At 33.2% G+C, this 20,686-nt stretch overlaps 2 protein-coding genes across 5 annotated transcripts in view; one reads left to right on the top strand and one right to left on the bottom strand.

The window, feature by feature from the left end:
• Positions 1 to 6,382: 6,382 nt before the first annotated feature.
• On the bottom strand, positions 6,383 to 16,386 carry LOC111636510 (protein tramtrack, beta isoform-like). Of its 2 annotated transcripts, none has more exons than XM_023381787.1 (2): positions 15,335 to 16,386; positions 6,383 to 7,663 (listed from the first exon to the last, which is right to left on the bottom strand). In XM_023381787.1, exon 2 carries the CDS (start codon positions 7,615 to 7,617, stop codon positions 6,754 to 6,756), a length of 864 nt encoding a protein of 287 aa, XP_023237555.1. In that variant the 5' UTR covers positions 7,618 to 7,663; positions 15,335 to 16,386; the 3' UTR covers positions 6,383 to 6,753. The 2 variants fall into 2 exon arrangements, with proteins under 2 accessions (XP_023237555.1, XP_023237554.1); XM_023381786.1 differs by having other exon boundaries at positions 6,384 to 7,663; positions 15,307 to 16,386.
• Positions 16,387 to 18,062: 1,676 nt separating this feature from the next.
• Positions 18,063 to 20,686, top strand: part of LOC111636503 (protein tramtrack, beta isoform-like) — a 56,954-nt gene continuing 54,330 nt past the window's right edge. The window contains exon 1 of one of the 3 annotated variants that reach the window (XM_023381768.1): positions 18,063 to 18,427. The gene's annotated coding sequence lies outside the window, so the exon portion shown is untranslated. The remainder of the gene's footprint in view (positions 18,428 to 20,686) is intronic. The other 2 variants (XM_023381770.1, XM_023381769.1) reach the window with 2 other exon arrangements.

Raw genomic sequence — 20,686 nt, 5'->3', positions numbered from 1 at the left:
TATAAAATAGCAGCGTTTAGAACGTTAATCTCAAGAGCTTATTCGCACTGTAACAATACAAAAGATAGAAACGAGGAACTGAATTATATATATAACTTAGCCAGAAAGCACGGGGTTAATCTTAAAGCTATTATCAACAAGAGTAATAGGAGCATTAAGAGGAGAAATTTACCTCATAATGAAGGAGTTTTAACGATGGAATATAATGCTTCGTTGAATAATATTTTCCGACGCATAGGAAAGGCCCAGAACAAAAGAATCGTATATAAAAGAACCCCCACCACGTACCAACTATTACGATCTGATAAGGATTTAGTGGATAGAAGAACACTCCCCGGGGTATATAAAATTCCAGTCACAGACTCAAGGCGACGAAGTAAATTAATGTATGTAGGGGCAACAGGAAGATGTATCAAAGACAGGTTAGCAGAACACCAAGCAAATATAAGAAAAAAACAACCATGCACTGCGCTAGCCACCTACGTTCTAGCGGACCAGCAAGACGTCCAAGTTGAATGGGACCAAGCAAGACTAATGCAGATAGTCCGAGACAGGAAACACCGACATTACGCGGAAGCCTGGCAGATTTGTAAGGCAAAGCATAAAGGCCTCGCAATCAACTTCCGGGAAGCGACTAAAATATCAGCAGCATGGTCCTCTAGCTTATTATAATATTAATAATTGAAGGAAGTAGTCACTATGTATCTCAGATTACGTACTTTTGAATAATGTAGAGAGATGGCAACTATACGTATTTAGATGTAAATATTTATGTAATATTGTTATATTTCCGTTGCTAAGTTTACACTGACGTCATTCGCAACGGATTATAAGCCAGTTCGAAAGATTCAAAAAAGAGTTATTTGTATTAAGTGTTCGATTTACAGTGTTTGTTCTTTATTTAATCGTATTTTCTTGAGAAAGGTCTTTTAATAAGACCGAAAACGTTTGAAGTTTTCTAATAAACGTCGACTGCAAGAAAAGGTGTTGTAGTAAGTGTTTTTTGGTATTAAATGTGGCTTTGAGTTTTGTCTGGGAAATTTTGAACTAAAAGATACAAAATCTATAGGGTGCCCAAAAACTGTGGACAAAAAAAATTGCAGATGGAAATTGTTAAAAATAAATACTGTAAATAACAACTCTCAAACTTGCAACACATCTAAGTATATCACAGACATGTATTGTTGAAACACCTCATCCACTTGAAATGGTTGTAAAACATGATGATGATTGTTCTGCATGCATTAATTGAAAAAAACAAACTGGATTGAGTATAATTTTGTCTGACAAAGATAGGCACCTCTAATGCTTCATTTTATATTTAACTAGCTGTTACCTGCAACTTCGCACGTAGAGGTTTTGCAAGCAAACCCCATTTATATTCAGTATTTCAACAACCATAGTAATTGTTATATAACATCTACCGCCGAGAATGATGAGAATTGCTGAGAATCAAACAAACTATTTTCAATTTGATCAATTTTCTGGAATGTTTACAATCGTTCTATAATTTAAAAAGGTTCAAACATTTGGTTAAAAAATCAAAATATATAAAAATATTTATAACAATGTCTGAAATGTTATTAATTTAATACACTTAAGTACTTAATGAAGATGAAACATAACAAAAAATTGCATCTAAAATAGTACAGTAGAAGCCGTTCTTCCGGTTAAAACTTAATCCTCTCCCTCTCCCCACACGGGGGAATTTCGATAAATCCCTTCTTAGTGTGCATTCCCATGGTATACCCTACTAAAACGCAGATAAAAACAAAAAATTGCATCTAAAATAGTACAGTAGAAGCCGTTCTTCCGATTAAGACTTAATCCCCCCTCTCCCCCCGCAGGGAATTTCGAAAAATCCCTTCTTAGTGAGCGTTTTCATGACGTACCCTAACTGTGTACCAAATTTCACCTCTTTAGGTTCAGCGGTTTGCTCTGGGCGATGATGAATCAGTGAATGAGTCAGTCAGTCAGTCAGGACAAGCAATTTTATATATATAGATGAATCATCAAACACATGATGCTGAGAATGTTTATTACACAAGCATTAACATTTTCTACCTAATATATATATATATATGATACTGTAACTGGATTCTTAAATCAAATGTTTTTTCGAACAAACATTTGATTTAAGAATCCAGTTACAGTAAATTTGGCCTGAAGAAGAGCCCAGGAGGGGCATTGAAAGCGTTTGCCAATCTTTGTTTGGAGTTTTCACGCCGGATATTGGTTACAGAGCATACATATTTTTGTTTTACACTTTGTACAATTTGTTTGAAGTTGAAATCCTTATAATTTCCCAGAAATTTATTAACAACTTCTTTAAAGGAGCTCCAAGCTTCCTTTTCAACCTTTGTCATACATGTTTCAAATTTTTCATCCTTCATAAGTTTTCGAATATTTGGACCCACAAAGACACCTTCCTTCACTTTGGCTGCAGATAATCCAAGAAATGCATGAATCAAGTGCTTGAAACACCGACCTTCTTTGTCTAGAGCTTTCTCAAATTGTTTTATCAAACCAAGTTTTATATGAAGTGGAGGCATAAGAATCTTTTCTTAGTCAACCAAAGCTTTCTTAATAACATTTTTGCTGCCAATTTCAAACTTCTCTCTTACTGGCCACTGTCTCTTAATCCAATGTTGACTCCTTTCCCTACTGTCCCATTCACACAGGAAGCATGGATATTTTGTATATCCCCCTTGAAGTCCAAGAAGCATGGCAATTACTTTTAAATTCCCACATATGGTCCACATGTAATCCTTGTATTTAAGTTTGTTCAAAATGACAGCTAAATTTTCATAGCATTCTATGTAGTGCACAGAATGTCCAACTGGTATTGAAGCATATTTGTTATACAGCATATTTCATTTATTGTTTATTATAAAATAACAAAAATAAATAAGATACATACATTTATTTATATATATATTAATGAATTTTAGAGGGCAAACAAAAATAAATTACATGTTAATTGTATATTCATAAAAACACAAAGACTGAAAACCGAAAATTTCATATTGTGAAAAAACTGTACAGATGGAATTTTTTGGTTATTTTTTCTGAAATCAGCGTCCAAAAATACATCAGAAACAATGCTTAGTTTTCAGGAAATATTTTCATTGCAGACCTGTGTTATTTACATTGTTATTGTATTAGTTCATTTAGTATATTTTGTTTCATTTTATTATTTATTTGTTAATATATCTAGTATTTTGTTTTAAATTTAAATGTAAAAGTGTTCGAACATTCTGTTGTTTTTAATGTTAAGTTAAAATATGTTCAAATTTCACTGCATCTGAAGATGGCCTATCATATTAGGTCAAAAACGTTAATGTTTTTGTAATAAATGTTCTCAGCATCAGATGTTTGATAATTCATTAAACATTTAAAGGGCTGAGTAGAATATTTGGTTTCATTTTATTTTTAAATTAGTTACTCATTTTTATCATAGAAAACTATTACTGATGACAAAATTAAAATTGAAATAAAAATATTTGTTATTAAGCAAAAATTTGTACTAGCAAGTAGTAATTGTTCAGTTGAGTACATGCAATTTTGATATACATGATAGCATCAAGGGATTAATTAATCATGTTAACCAATGGTTGCCTGTAGTATGTAACCTGTATGTAGTGAAAGTCTATCTACTACAGAAGAATTGCTCAATCCCATGGGATTCCATTATAGACAGGCACATATAAGAAATCTTATAATTAATTACAAGATTAGTATCAAAATCTAAGGTTGTACAAATGCACTGGAATAAAAGTTTTGTTTATATCAGTGGTCGGCAACCAGTGGTCTGTGGACTATTGATGGTCCACCAAAAAATTTGGACATTGATCAACTGAAGGTTAGAAAAAGTATTACAAAAGAAATGTAAAATGCTTAGTTGTTTTTTTCACACACTGGGTTTTTTTTTATTCAAATCTAAAACCAAATATGAAGTGACTATTATCAATAAATAATGAACAATAATCAATATTGTGAGTGCGATTGTCGTCCTTCGTGAAAATGCACTAAGAATCCATAAACTTATTTCAAACAAGCAGCAATGTACTTGCATTAATTTGTTATAATTAAGCATGAGAGTTTCATATTAATATAGTAAAATTAAACTTTTATGAAAATTATTCTACAGATTTTGTATCATTTAAAAAAATTCATGATAGTGGTCCGTGGGATTCATGGTCTGAGAGGTCAGAAAGGTTGCAGACTGCTGGTTTATATCTTGGAAATGCACAGTTAATATACAGTAGAGGATTGTTTATCTGAAAGAATTCCGGTCAGCAAATTTAATTTTCACTAGTGCTGTGGCACTGCAATCTTTGGCTATATCTTGGGCTACTCCAATATATTTTTTTTTTGTGTGTGTGTTTTAGCTGGCAGCACTGGCACTTTTGTGTGGTGTTTTTCTGAGGACTGTGTGTCGTGCTGAATTGAACATTTTTGATACTAGATTAACTTCTAAAGTATATTTTTTTTGTTTTTATATTTTTCAATATATTTATTTTGTTTGTAAAAAATAAAGAAATAATTTTTAATGATACAATAGCCACCATTATTATTTTAAAAAGTTTACATTAGGCTTAACGTCGACGAAAATTCAATGCAAAGCGACACGCAACGGAGAAAAATTTTAACACAGGATTGGTTAATATATTTTTTTTTGTATATAATCAGTTATCAGAAAAATAAGTTATCCAAACAACCCCAGTCCCCAATTGATTCAAATAAACAATGCTCTACTGTACAGATAACCTAATTTAAATTAATTATTTTCAAGCCTATCTTTTTATTACATGATTGATAATTATTATTTAAATTTTTGTTATAGAATTAAAAAATATCACACTTTATTTCAGTACAAATACATTGTCCCTTCTCTTGGATCAGATTTTTATTTGTATTGTGATATAAATTTAAAAGTGATTAAAAAATTATAATGTATTTTTAAAACCAATCTAAACTGTTTAGTATCTCCAGTTCAAAGATTTTGTGATTTTTTTTTTGTTGTGTGATTTGTGAAAAACGGTAATTTCAAAAATTACCAGTTTTATTTAACTACTATATTTGATAGGGTTATGTATTTTCTTTTGTGATAAATAATATTGTTATTTACATAGATATGCTTTTCCTAAAAGTTATTTTTAGGATTTGATTAATGCTGTTTCTATGTAGAATCAGCCATTTTATTTTGTGATAAATGTGATAATATTATATTTTGATTATTTCAGCACCAAGGATGTGTTATTGCCATTTATAAAAGCAAGCTTTACTAGTAGGCAGTTGGTACTGAATTTGAGCAATTGTTTTAATTTTAATTTGACTGAATAAATAATATTTTTGGCTTTTTTAGGTATGTTTGTTTATTTTATGACCATTTTGCCAAGTTAACTGACAGTATAAACTGTATTTTTTTTACTTTTTAATTTAACTTGTAGTTTGATTTGATGTAAATTTATTTTAGGTTTAATATTACTTATAATTTTGTAAAAGTTACATTTGTTGTTCATTGTGTTTTAATTGTATTTTTTAATATATCTGTATGTCCATACATTAAACTTTTGTCTTGTATTAATACAAATGCAAATATTATTAAGGTCATAAGTAAATAAACTCATAATAAAACTTAAAATTTAGGTGTTAAATCAGAAAATTAATATTTTTAAACAAATCATCCTTTTATAATTATTTTTGAATTCAGTTTCTTGCATAATAAATTCATTGTTTTCTCTCCTTTGTATTAGGTATTGTCTTAATCACATATTCTAAACCAATTGCAGTGTGTAGATGATGAAAACAAACAAAAACAAACGTTTTCAAACTCCTTCTGAGACCTTCATCAGGTTTTTAACATTTTCTTGATGGATATTAGTTTTGGAATAAAATTCGAGCAAGAGTTTAAATATAAGTTTGAAAAATTAATAAAACCACATTGCACCTGCGCAGAGAGTTGTCCTATTGGGACTCAACAAACGGTTAATCTGTGTTGTCAATCAACTCTAGCCAGGCCATTGACAAAACCATTTCCTCTTTATAATTTATGCATGTAGATGTAAAACTGGATTTAAAAATGTGCACTGCTTCCAACCATCTGAGCTGTTCCGTGGGAGCATAGCGAGGATGAGCTTGGTCCAATTAGAGTCCGCTATGAATGTCCGGATCTGTTGCATAAATAGAGAGGGCCATGGTGGTTCTCACATGACTTATATCAGCCAGAGGTTCTTGTAATGATCCCCATGGAACACTTAGTTGACCCTATGTATACCAGGTCTCTATCTTAAATCCAGTTTTACATCTATGTGCATAAATTATAAAGAGGAAATGGTTTTGCCAATGGTTTGGCAAGAGTTGATTGACAACACAGTTTAGCCGTTCATTGAGTCCTGGTAGGGCGATGTGGCTTTAATAATTTTTTCAAACTTATATTCGAATTCTTGTTCGAATTTTATTCCAAAACAAAGAACCATCAAGGAATCATTAATAAACCTGATGAAGAACTCGGAAGGAGTCGAAAACATTCAATTTTGTTTGTTTTCATTATCTACACACCATAACTGGTTCAGAGTATGTCATTAACTATATCCTAGTTTGGAGAGTAGTTGTTTAGATATTGCCTTTTTAATTATTATAAATAAATATAAAAAATATTGTGTAATAAATTAGTTTAGTAAATTTTCAATACTATGCAAGAAATTACATTAAAAGATTGAAAATAATGAATAATATAAAATTAAATAATTAGAAATACATAATACTGCATACGTTTTCAGTTGTCATTGTTTGTTCCAGTAATTTTGACGGCTCAACATCAAATTCTTCTTCTACTGACATTGGTTCTTCAGTTACAGAGCAAGTTTCATTAGATGAATTGGGAGGAAGCCCCATGTTTTTGTTTTTGGAACCACGATATGAATGTGATGTTATGGGAGACTGAGAAACAGTTACAGTCTCAGAATTTCCAGTTGTAGTTTGTGGATAAGTACCATTCACGGCTTTATTTTCTTCAGATTTATTCGTTTTATCCGTCTGAGAGTCTTTTCCTTTCAGTTTAAAATTTGCTTGTTCTTCATAATCACTATGAGTTGAATCACTTAACGATCTCTTTCTAGGTCGTCCACGTTTTCTCCTGTGATAGGGAGAAGATTCTGGTTGTGGCTGTTTATGCAAAGGAATTGGAGGAAATGGCTGAATTATTATATTTTCTTGCACTTCTTCATGTAACTGCATACAATCCTGTCTGTTTTCAATGGCAACTTCTGCCAATCCTTTAACTTTTAATGTGTCAGCAATTTTGAGAAGAGCCGACAACTGATCTTGAGTGATGTTGACTTCACCCCGATACATAAAATCTATAATGGCTTTCAAATCTTCGTACCTCATATCTTTCAAAATCACAATTGGATGTTTGCATGGATTTTCAAGAAATAAACTTTGAAAAAATGGGCTGCAGGCAGATAAAACCATTTTGTGAGCTTTCAGACTAAGTCCTTCACATGCCAATGTGACATCTACTAATTCTTCATTTGACAATAACTGTTCAAATACTGAAAAAATATTTGAATGATGATTATTCCATTTCAGACAAAACTGTTGCGAGCCCATGACTAATACCTGTTTTTCAGTCAAATGTTTCTCAATTCAAATTAATCTGTAAAATCAAACAATAAAATATAGTATACAATAATAAAAATATTATTATTGATCTAAATTAAGTCATACATACATTAGATAAATAAATGCATAAAAATGTCATTTACACCATATAATTTTTTAAATATTAAATTTTTAAAATATATGGCATACAATCAAAGAAAAAAACTAACAACAAAGCTAATGCTATGAATACATAAAATTTATAAAGTATATTTAATAATTCACACATTTAAAATAATTTGATGATAAATCTGATATTTATAATCTAGAAATAAGTAATTCCTTTTGTTTTAATTATCACACAACGGTAATTAATTTTAAATTTTTACAATATATAAAAACTGCCATAAGCACTGAAAACATGAGAAAAGCTCCATTAACTAGATGTAAACTGCATTCTAAAACATCAGATAGAAAATAATGAAAAATGTTTTTTAGTTGCTTTAATAATCTTCATATTATAACATCAAAATTTAAGATTGTACATTACATTGTGGTATCAGATATTTTTTAAAGATTGTGTCAGTCACATAAATTCTTTCAATATTGCTATCAATTAACTTTTAGTTACACAACAATTTTGGTGTACTTTTAGGTCAGATAATTAAGCCAACAAGTTTCCTTTTTCACTTTTGATATTTAATGTAATTTATAAATGCTTGACAAGTTATGCAAAAAGAAAAGAATTATTAGTAATAGGTATGTAATACTTTCTTATTTGCAGTGCAATGTTATGCATTTTAAAATGTTATAATGCCAATAGTAATGAAATTTACCACAAATGTGCTTTCAACAGCAAATAACTAAATAGTTGCTCTGCTAAATGATTTAACAGCAAAATATTAAAATTTGTACAAGTTTATAAGCTTAAACTTTAATCAATGAAGTTGAAAACAGTGTTATATTACTTCAGCCTGATTTACCTATTCTTTTGCATCCAGTGCTAAAATACATCTTGAACAAAATATTCTCCCACAGATGATCTCTCCAAAGATGTATGCATCACTGCATCCAAAAAAGTTTATTTCAGACAATTTTGCAGTATTGTTTTGATTATTTTCATCTGTTAAAAGTCTCATAGTCTGCAGTATAGAGAGTGATAATCCTGTCACATTCTGCTATTTTGCACATATTTGGAAGTATGGTTTGTAGTAAGTTGAATCAGTTCATAAAAATTTAACTAGTTCAGTTCAAAAATTTCTTAAAAGTCAAAATGTACAAATGTAATAGAAATAAATTAGAAAGATGGTAATTTTGATGACTGTTCAAGGTTGGTGGAGATTTTCCTTATTATTAGTTCAGCTCTTGTTTTCTTTTGTGTTGATTGAGAATAAACTGTTTAAGATCATTCCATTCAGTGAGCCATTTTCCTACATCTAGCCAAAATCTTTGATTAATTTCACTGACACAGGTATTTCCATACTTGGCATATTCAGCTTGATGTAGAGGTTTGCTGGATCAAAACTTTTAAACTTTTGTAGAACAGCTGGAACTATTCAATTCTATAAACAGGATTGTATCCCAGGTTGCATTAATAACAAGGTTAGATTAAATCTAGCACAAGCTTGGCAAGTTATGCTGAATTTGCACAAGGAGGTGTAAATTAATTTTTAATATCCAGGGACTTGTTAAAACTTTAATATCCAGATTTAAGATGGACATCTGGGAATTTTTTCAAAAATACATTTTGGAATTCCTTGAAAATTATTCAAATTGTTATTAGCTGAATGATTGAAGCTTTTGAAAAGTTTTACAATACTTAGAACAGGATATTTGAATAAGTTAAAACAAATAAAACATCAACAGCACACCATGATATATAACAACTAACCTCCAAAAAAACCAATAATGGTATGTTTTCTCAAAAAATAAACTGTCACTAACATTCGACAGTTAGTGACAGTTTATTTTTTGTGAAAACACACAGTTAATGGTTTTTTGGAGGTTAGTTGTTAACTTAAAACATATGGAAGCTCAGAAGACTTCAATTCTATCTTATTATTTCACAAGAAGAGGGCCTATGAATGAAGCTGAAAATGTCTATGGTTAAAAACTCAATCTGCTAGAAGTTGTTAGGTAAGCATCAATTAGTTAGTATATAATGTTCAAGCTTCTGTGATGTTTCTATTCCACATACACACATTCTGATTTCTCATCTGCATCTACATTGCATTTTTTCCAGCTCTGCAGCGGTGACAGCAACAGGAATATTCAACGTAACCTCTTTTGAATATATCATCTAATTTCTCAAACTGTTTCACTTTCTTCTTTTTTCCTCTATTTTTCAGCATCATCCACAATAATTAAATCCAGTATATCCTTTTATTTTGGTTTTCTGAAAATGCTTATTTTCATGAATTTTGTCATTACTTCTTTGCAATGGTAACAAACTAGTAAAAATATTTCAACAATCTCTTCCATTAATATCAATGATTTACCTGTTTAATTGAAATACTGTTTTGAACTTATTCTAACTGATTTTGAAAATTTTAAAAAGAAATCATTAAGACATTCTTTCTACTAAAATAGCTCTATAAAATAAATTTAATGACATAAATCTTTTTCATTCATAAAGTGCAGAAGAATGCCATTAATTATCCATATATGAAAAAGAGAAGAAATAATCTCAACCCTTTTACATTCAAGGAAGATTCTGTCAATTAAAAAATTGAACCTATTTATTATTTAAATTAAAAACCAGTGATTATCATGTACTGCAACAACTTGGAATACTGTTTAAATAAGAAACTCATTCAAAATCTTCCAGATAATTCTGTTTTAGTTATCAATAATGCTCCATATCATAATGATCAAGATGAAGGATGTCCTATTATTTTATAGTTTACTTTTTATGTTCTTTTGGTTATTATCTGTTCTTTCTTATTGGTTACTGTTGCATTTAAATCAGGGGTCGCCAAAGTGGTCGATGCAACATCATTGGGGGGTTGATGCGGCTAGGGGGGTTGATTAGGGGGTCGATGTGGCTAGGAGGTCACAGCCTTTTTTTTTTTTTTTTTTGCTTACACAGAGACCACTTTTTTTTTTTTTTTCGTTTTTTGCTCATACACATACACTTGTAATAAAACTTTACGGTGGGGGTCCATGTGAGACTTTGGATAGTGGTTGAGGGTCAACGGTTAAAAAAGTTTGGCAACCCCTGATTTAAATTTACACATATTCTATTTCTCTAATGTTTTTATGTTCAATTCTGTTCATTTATTTGGTTCTAACTGATGAAGGCCAATTATTTCTGGGTCAAAAACATTCTTAAAGTATTAAGATATTTGTTGGATTTCTCAAAGTGTTATTTATCATTTGTGCTCTTATCCAGTTAAAAAAAATTAATTAGCATTAATCACTGTAAAAACTGGATTCACAAAGTATAATCAACTCTAAAGACACCTTGATCCAATTATAAAAACAATTTATTAACTGAATAAATCAATTTGATAATTCAAATAGCTGAGTAGGAATAAAAGATTGGATTTTGACAAAAACTACAAAAGCAATTACCATATCTCAAAGCAGCAGTGATATAACTCCCAAAAAACTGTTGTTTTTTGGGAGTTATATCACTAATGTACACAGATGATATATTCATATATTCACCAGTTTAACTTAGTAAGAAAAATATACTTTTTGTACCTTTCCAGAAATAACTTTAATCACATAAATTATGCTACATATTATTTTTCACATGTAATATTTATAATTGGAACTACAAACAAATGCAGGGAGTTCTGATGGACATCCCCTTTCAAATGATTTATGTTAAATAGTAATTAGGATACTGGAACAGCACACCATAAAGAAATTCCTTTCCAACATAAATTTATACACAAGGTACATGAATTATATTTTAATAATTTGGAAATCAAAACCTAACATAGAAGAACTGTTGTAAACCATTAATAATGATAATTGTGGTTTGAAACCAGAACTAGACCAATCTAGCAAAACCCAATTACAGTAATAACCCGAACTTACGCGATAGGTGGGACCGAGCGATAACCGCGTAAGTTGAATTCGCGTAAGTCAGGGTATAATTTTGCAATTTGTGTAAAATCCAAGTCGGATGTATGTAAGCTAATAAATGTTCTCGTTAATCTTATCTCGTCTTTTGATTCGTTCACGGTTACAAGAAATCACCACATAGAGTCTCTCAAGTCTCCGTAGATATAACAAACACAGAAATAAATAACACAAAATAAATTGCAGCTATGTGTCGATTCTGCGCGACACGTCCGAACATGTAAGCCAAACAATAGTGTGGGGGGAGTGAGTAATCAAGAGTTGCGTGGCACTCAAACAAAAGAAGAATCCACGAGATTTGAAAATCGCATAACTCCGGGTTCGCATAAGTCGAGGTATTACTGTACATTATTTAAACCTAGAAACAGAAATAGCTGTCTAATGATAAAATACTCACAAGAGTCTATCACAAACCTGATTACTCTTCTTTTTTATACCTGCTAACTCTAATAATCTGAAGAATTTTAAAACAGCAGCATTTAGAATACTCATTAAATGAGCTTACACTCTTTGTTATAGAAGGATATACATATGATAAGAGATTGAAAGTGTTAAAAAACTTACCACACAGCATGGCTATAGTTTAAAACTTATTACTGAATTAGCTAGCTAAACATTTAAAAAGCAAGTCAGCAAAGGAAACAAAGAAAAATCAGACTATAAACATGTAACCATTGAATTTGATACTAGGTTATACAAAATATATACGGTAGAGTCTCAAAAACTCGGCCTAATGTGGACCGAAGGGTGGCCGAGTTTGTGAAAATGCCAGGTTATCGGGAATGAGGTTAAAAAAAATAAGTGTGAGTGTTTCCTCAGAAAATACTGTACTGTACTTGTATGTATTGTTTACTTGAGAATACAACAGAGAATAAACTGCCCAAATACCCTTAAACAAAGGAAAAGTACGTCCTTTATGAAGGCATAGAGCCTTTACTACATGAAAATGAAAATTAATGAATACACTGTGTACAGTAATTTACCTGATAAGACAGACCTCAGAAAAATACTTTATGAAGCATAAAGCTGTCTATAATGAAAATTAATTAACTAAGGATTTTTTTGCCCTGACAGGGTGTGGCCGAGTTATCCGGACTGCCGGGTTATCGAGTGCCGAGTTTTCGAGACTCTACCGTACCATCATAGCAAAGGATATAAAAATAGACATAAGATATAGCATTAGAAGAATTCCAACAATATTCAGGTTATTAACAAATGGAAAAAATCAAATAAATGAGAAAAAGACCCTTAAGGTGTACACCATAATTTTAAACCAGGGGCTACCAAACATGTTTCACAGCAGGCCAGATAACTGAGAGAATGACAAACACGGGCCGCAACAGTGAATACATACAAAATAAAGATAACAAATTTATTTACCAATACACAAACACAATTGCTGCAGCAAGCTCGTAATCTCTTTTCTTAGAAATTTCATTGCAGGTACTTACACAAAAAGTGCTCTGATATTCAAAGTCACAAAAAGTCGCCAAATTTTTTATTTCACTAATTTTCTCTAAAAATTATATTGATGACAGATGCAAAAATCAGACTGAACCACTTCTGGCATTTTACTTACACTTAGTGTTATTTTTTCTACATAGTAAGTTTATCTACAAACTATGATATTTCCATATAAATAATTACATTTTACCTTATTTGTGGCACAGTGGGATGGCAAGCCGAATGAACCGACCTGGCAGGCCTTCGTTTGGTGACCCCTGCTCTAGACCATAGGTTCTTAACCAGGGATCCACAAACCCCAAGGCTTCCATGATAAGATTTTAGGGGGCAGTAAGCTTAAATTGGAAAAAATGATCTCATTAACTTTATTCTTCTAACTTCTTACTGAATATAACAGACTAGAACCTCGTTGTTTTTTCTATTCTTAGGTATTTTCAACATATGCATTTATATCTCGTAGTATAACAAAAGATAAAAAGAAATTGCTTTGTTGGAGTTTACCTTAATTGTATCTTGTATTCATTGCTGATAAGTTTTTGTATATTCTTTGTATTTCAAATATCACTGCTGTAGTTTAATCAGTCATTAAGTTAACTCGTAATTAATAATAAAAATAATTTTTTCTAGGTCAAAATAAAGCCAATTTTATATTAAACAATATTGATTTGCCTAAAGTTTAAACGTTTTCAGTCCAAGCATTCGGCAAGTCAAAAGTTTCAAACGCATCTAAAGAACAATCAAAGATATGAAATCATTTAAGCTTATATATACACATATATTTAAGTTTACATTAAATTGTTTTTATTTTGAAACCTGACGAAAATTGCCAAAACTTATTACAGTAATCGAACAATTTTTTGCTTCAGTTCACTTCACATTTGTAATCATAGCAATTTATATACTAGAATAATCTACTCTCGCTCTATTTCCTTAATTTAAATTTACAATTTTTTAAAACCTAGATTAAAAATTTTCTCATCTACGTAATTATCCCGGCAAGTCAGTTACGTCGACGCGATTTTCTTTCTTTCGCACGTGACAATTAATCCGTTTCGGATGCAATTGCATCCAACCGAAACTTTGCCAAATTATTAGCGGCCCACTTTTTCCATTTTTTAATTTTTCCTATTATTGCGTAAAACAATAAAGGTAAAAGAGACACTCCGTATTTTGTGGATTACGTAGTTCACACGGCACGTACGCAGACTAAAAATACATATTAGAAAAGAATTTTTCTTATACATTCGTCATCATCTTATTTTTCATTTATTGAATTGATTTAAAAGCATATATATTTGATGCTTTTAAATCAAATTACGATACCCGACAGTATCATAATTCGATATCGGGCACGGTAATAAATATTTTTAGGAATTAAACATCTTTAACAAGGAAAATAAGTTCAAAGTCACAAAATTTGCCTTAAACCACTCAGAAATTTATACATAATTATTAAAATCATTATTTACTGTATCAAATTTTATATTTAATTGCTAGTAATCCCTAAAATGGATATTCATAAGTTTAATTGGGAAGATCTGGGCATTTGCAATTTGTCCTTTGGTTTTATAATTGTTTGCTCAGTCTAATCAAGCCTTAAGAGTTCAAAACAAAAAAAAAAAAGGCAAGTTAGATAACAGATGGATTTATTTATCGGTATTTTTTTCATTCAAAGTTTATTGTAAGGGCATAGACGAGACGAAAAGCGATTTTAAGTGCAAAATTGCTTATTTGGATGCACTTGTCGAACGACATTTACTGTAAAGAAAGGTGTAATTTCCAATAACTTCGATAGGAAAAAATTAAATACTGCAACGAAGCAAATTATACTTTAAAATTGGACCCGAAGCGCTTTTGATGGAATGCCGATGTTAAAATAGGAAATAAACGAGACGATTCGACAAATTTCGGTGCGAACGGACGGAAGAAAGGTCCCGAGTGGAATCGTGATCGGAGCCATCGCGACTTCGTTCGTTCGTGAACTTCTTTCACGTTCCGTCCGCCATTTTGTGATCTTAGCCGTCGTCACGAAAAGGTCAGAGAAAACAATTACGGTAGCTTTTCCCTTCTCGGACGAAACGATTCGATGGTAAAAATCGAGGTAACGTGGTAAAACTAAAGGATATTTAATAAGAAACTTACTCGAAATGTTATATTGCGTGGAACTTACATCACGAGTCACGAACATTGCATGGTAAAGCCACGAACCCTCTTTCCCACCAATCAGCGATCTCCGCCGGCAATGCGTCACTGGCGGGAATTCAAGTCCTTCTTCGCTTTGATCTTCGCCGAAATATCGTGGAAAGGGAAGAAAATTAGTCCGGAAGGAACGGGATTTATCCTAATTGTAACTCAAACCACAAATAAACCGTCGAGTATCCTTGGAATTCCGTCTGGGATACGAGCGTATTCGTAGGAAAGTTTTCTGGAGTGACCCGTATGACCGGTAGATGAAATCGGATGGGGATCGTTTTTTTAATACTAAAACATTTCGGTTCTCGGAACGACCGACATTCCTTAAATGATATGGCGTATGCCACCAGGTAAACGGCAAACGGGAATCTGTAGCCTTACAAAAATGAACTTTACTATTAAATCCAAACTGTCGACTAGAAAACGTCTCTTAATGTAGTTTTGGTCGGGAAAATTTTCGAAATTTAAAGATTACAGACTCTTTTTCCAATACGTATAGGCATATGCGAGCCTTTGCCTGTGTTTTATTTTATGGAATTAGAAAAATGCAAAATAGTTTTTACTAGAAAGTTAATATCGGCAATATTCGTCGGATACAATCTCCTATTTTTGTAACCATCAAAAAGGGTTTGTAGGCAAATAAACAAATTAGTTACGTCCTTCTTATCCGACGTTCACCAGAGGTCGAGAACCATTCGGAATACAAATTTAATTCGCAGATCTTCGTTTATCGGAGTTTGTACCGATTCCTCCTCGGTATAGATGTACTCTGCTACAGTTCGATTTTTCTTAGTAACCGTACATCGATCGCATTTACGGTCCAGAAACAAAATAATTTTTTGCGAGGACAATAAGTTATATCGAAGTGAGAAAAAGAAACTAAAGAAAAATCCGTTCTGTATCCGCTTTACGGACCATTCAAAAGACTATTTACAGACGGCAGGACGATCAAGCGTCAACTCACAGCTCGTCGGAGAAAGAGCCTGTTAGTGCTAGTATCTCCATATAAACACTAGAAGAAGAAGAAGAAGAAGAAGATAGAGATACAAGCGTCAACTTATCGTTCCGGGATCGAATCCGAGAAAGCCACTCCAGGAATATTTTGTGGGCAGACTGTTCCGAATATGTCGGGCCTGTCCCTCACGACCCCCAACCGTCTCTATTGTGGGCCGAGCCGAATCCATCGTGGCCACTATTAAAAAGTCCTCGGGACCCACAGTGCAAGGAGAATTAAAAATGAAAAGAACCAATCCATAAACTGGCAAATTTGATGAATTACAAATTTAATTAAGAACTTTTGTTTCAAATCAAGTGGAAAATATTTCAAAAACGAAAACTGCGAAGTAAAAGATAGTTCAGTATTAATCGGGAAAACTTATGTTTACTTGAAGCGACATTTGTTAAGAAATAAATCCATCTCGACTTATTTTCACTTTAGTAACGGAGAGGGTAATGCCGGTAAATATCCGAAACTTTCTTTTATATTTTCACCGTTCACTTAGAATGCTAAATGTAGGAACTTGAAAAAAAATCCAATTTCGTAGTAAGACAATGATAAAACGCCGATCCGGTGTCAATCGATATTTTCCGAAAACATGTCCGAAAATATTTTTTTTTATAAATAACGCAATGACGATGTTGGCATTAGCTATGTCGAAATTCGCGATATTTTCATTACATCGCGATTATCACTAGTTTTTCTATACCCTTATTTGGATTCCGTTTCCACAGCTTACTTCTGCGCCCATGCCCACGATGAATCGGATTCCTCGTGTCGATACTTCGATAATCAAAACCAAAAATTGTCGTTATAAATTTATATTTAATAGCGTTAATATATTAAATATTAAAACTTTCCGAAAGAAGCTAAATGTTATTTGAAAGGAGGGACGCCAAGAGGGAGCAAAAGACATAAAATGCCTCGGGTTCCAAAGAAGTATTGGCCACTATACAATTTTTTTCGTTTATTTCTTTTACTTTAATATAACAGTTTAATTTGTTACAGAGCTCCCAATACATATTTTGTCCCGGGTCTCCATTATAATATCTTCAAACACGGCGGGCGGCCGTGTTTGAAGATATTATTCTGTTTGATAGCGAAAGCAGAAAACTTCGAGAAAGTTAGATTTCCCGGTTTTTTAACAATTAGGATTTTAGTCCCTAATTATCAGATAGATTCGATTTTTTTCTATTTGACGAAGTTACGCGCACGTAATTTTTACTTCCATTTATAATTACGCATCGGGTTTATTCAGGAATAATTTTTTAAAACTCCGATCGGCAACGAAGTAGAGCGGAGGGATAAAAGATACATTCCAGAACGACCCTTCTAAGTGAAAGTATTTCGATGGCCGAGCGGTAAAGGTGGCGGTCTACCGCTCCGAGGGCTTCGGAATCGAAACCGAACGGGTCGAAAAATCCCCACGAATTTTTCGGGAAGTAGTCCGTCCGAACACGACTGGCCCCGTCCCTCACCACCCGGCCACCCCATTGCGGGCTTGGCCGAACCCATAATGGGATTGCTAAAAGAGGCTCTCTTATACTTCCAGTTTTTTTTTTTTTTTTAAACTCTTTCCGCCCCGTGGGCAGAAAGTCCGAATGGGACTCGAACCCGGATTCCTCGTGCAAGTAAACGAATATCTTACGGCCGACGACGCGTAAAGTGTAAGGGAAAATTCGACAATTATCGGTAAATTTAGGCCGTAACCGTTAGGAGGAAAGAGGAACGGCCGAATTAGCATCGTTTATAGTAAATGTTTACAAACGACGGGAAGAAAATGTCGGTAGCGCCATCGACGAAAAGTTTTTTTGGAAAGGAAAATATCGGATTTGACGCGTTTTGATTAATGGTTAAAAATAGTTATCGTCGGGGCGATGAGAAAGGCAGGAGAAATAAAAGAGAGTAAAGTGACAAATCATTAGGGAAGGTGGATTTGTGCAATCGAGAGGGAGGGTCATTCCGGACATTGCCATACACCTATGTGTTGCTCGGCTAATTTGTTATTTGCATGGGAAAAATTCCACTAACCAAGCGAATATGTTTGAATATCGAGAGGCACAAATACGTAAAGTAAGCGCATTTATTTTTCTCTACTTCCACTTTTTCATCCCCGAATCGAACTTCGTAACCCATTCTTTCCCATTCCAAACTTATCATTTTTGTTTTTTCCCCTCTTAAATTTTGACGTAACGTCAACAAAACTCCAGTAGATAAAATATTCCAGTGCCGAGATAAGATTTATATACTTTTTACAGTAACCTAACGCCAAAATACAAATAGCCTATTATCAGTTCGAAAATTCCTTTTTATTTACGTCTAAAATTTTGTCCAATTTGTCAAAATTGTAAATCTGAAGTCTCCGGACGAGCCCGTGCTCGATAATTTACGTCTTCGTTATAATATAAATATATTTGGCAATCGTTTCGGGATGTAAACTGTGATCCAATTATCTAAATTGTGTCTGAATTTTTAGTAATTTAGAAGAAGATAAATCGTCTCTGCGTCCTTCGTACTCGTGAAAGGACTATAAAAGTGAAAGTGTGTTCGTTTTGGGCCCCGAAAATACCTAGTGACTTTCCTCTTCCGTAGGAACCTTCGGACTATTTTTCTTATTTTTGGAATATTTGCGAAAAATTAAACCGGATCTTTGTTGTTATATTTAGATTTGAATAAGAGACCGAGCCTTTCGCGTAAGTTTCGTTCGTAGGTTCTGACGCTCCGCGCACCGTATATTTAGTGGAGTGTCGCCCGTCGGAGTGTTGTTCGTGATAAACGAATTTGCTCCGCTAACGAAAATACGGTAAGACTTAAACTATTCGAAAACCTTCGAACTCGAATATTCCTCTTGGAGAGTTCTAAAATAAAATACGAAGTGGTTTTTAAATTCTCCGACTCTTTCGAAAACTTTTGCCCGGTATTTTGTATCCGGTGTTTTTGTTGTATCTGGCGGACGGAGAAGTTAATTTGCCTGCCCTCTGGGGAGTGGCTCGAGAGCCGGGTGGAAATTTGTACCCCGTCTCGAACTCGGTGCGCATTATTAGAAAATTACGCTTCTTCTTTGCGTTTTCTTTAACGAGTGTGCCGTGATATTGATTGTGGTTTTTGTTGTGATTAAAATAGCATTTTATCTTATCTTAGGTATCTTTGCCCTGCACTTTGCATTTATCTGTTTGTTGGTAGTGGATTATGCTTGTTTGGTCTGTTCTTGAAAATGTTTGTTACCCTATATGATTGTAAGGTGCGTTGCAAAAGTTCAGGTTCACTCTATTCGGTCAAGCGAGCACAACATAAACACATCTAAAGAAACCAACGCACATTTATTTGTGTAGGTAGCAGAAACATAAAAAAATAATACGTCGTCATTAAACTAGCACATTATTAGACGACTAAATGTATAAACACGCAAAGTGAGATAATTCGTGTGTTGCAAAAGTTTAGTTCCACCACATCCCCAGGAGAAATAATGGTATGAATCTGCAAGTTAAATGTTACAAACTATTTTGTGCATGTTAAGAGTGAAATTGTTATACTGCTGCAACTTTGAATTGTGTGATTTGCTTGATATAATGTTTATGGAAACATGGGCCCTGGCAAGGTGTTATCCGCCTGTGAGAGGGGCAAGATTGATGCATTAAAGCGGCAAGGGCTGTCCGAACGGGGCCGTAGCAAAAAGGATTAATTGGTCACGTAACATGGTGAATGATCGTGTACGTAACCGAGAGGAGTAAGACCAAACACTCCATTCGGGATGTCAATGGCTGCTCGGTGAATGTCAACTTCGACTGGTCGTAAAAGCCCTAAAACAATCGGGATCGTCACTTGAACGGTTGGCACGTGATCCAATGGTTAATGTTTGTAATTTGACCCTGTTGAGAGCTGTAAGGTGCAACAGATGACTGCTGTACAAGAAGAAGAAATGTCAGCCCAGATTAACACCAGCCTAAAAAAATAGCATGGGTAAAATGGGAGAACATTCAAGTTGGAGTAGAGAATGGAGACGAGTAGTATTTGGTTTAAAAAAAATTTAATTCAGATGGCCCTGATGGCTACTGCTACTACTGGCATGACATCAGAGAGGATGAGATTGTTTCCAAATGCCAAATGGGAGGAGGATCAGTAATGGTCTGGGCCAGATTTGGATACAATGGGAAGACTAACATCGCATTTCTGAGTGGGTGCCAGAGATAACCAAGAACTGTTGGATGTGCACCTCATGGCATTTGGAGAGAGGGCTGGATGACCATTTTGGACATTCCAACAGGATAATGCACCAATCCATGTGGCACACACTACATGGGAGTGGTTCTTAGATAATGGTGTTCAAGTAAT

The sequence above is a fragment of the Centruroides sculpturatus genome, unplaced genomic scaffold (genome assembly GCF_000671375.1).
Source record: "Centruroides sculpturatus isolate CEXI.00-Female unplaced genomic scaffold, Cexi_2.0 scaffold1036, whole genome shotgun sequence".
Lineage (NCBI taxonomy): Eukaryota > Metazoa > Arthropoda > Arachnida > Scorpiones > Buthidae > Centruroides > Centruroides sculpturatus.
Note: the sequence above shows the minus strand (reverse complement) of the source record. Positions and strands in the feature narration are given on the sequence as shown.

Excerpts from the sequence above, each read along its gene's own strand:
- LOC111636510 (XM_023381787.1), bottom strand. The coding sequence starts at position 7,617 with ATGGGCTCGCAACAGTTTTGTCTGAAATGGAATAATCATCATTCAAAT.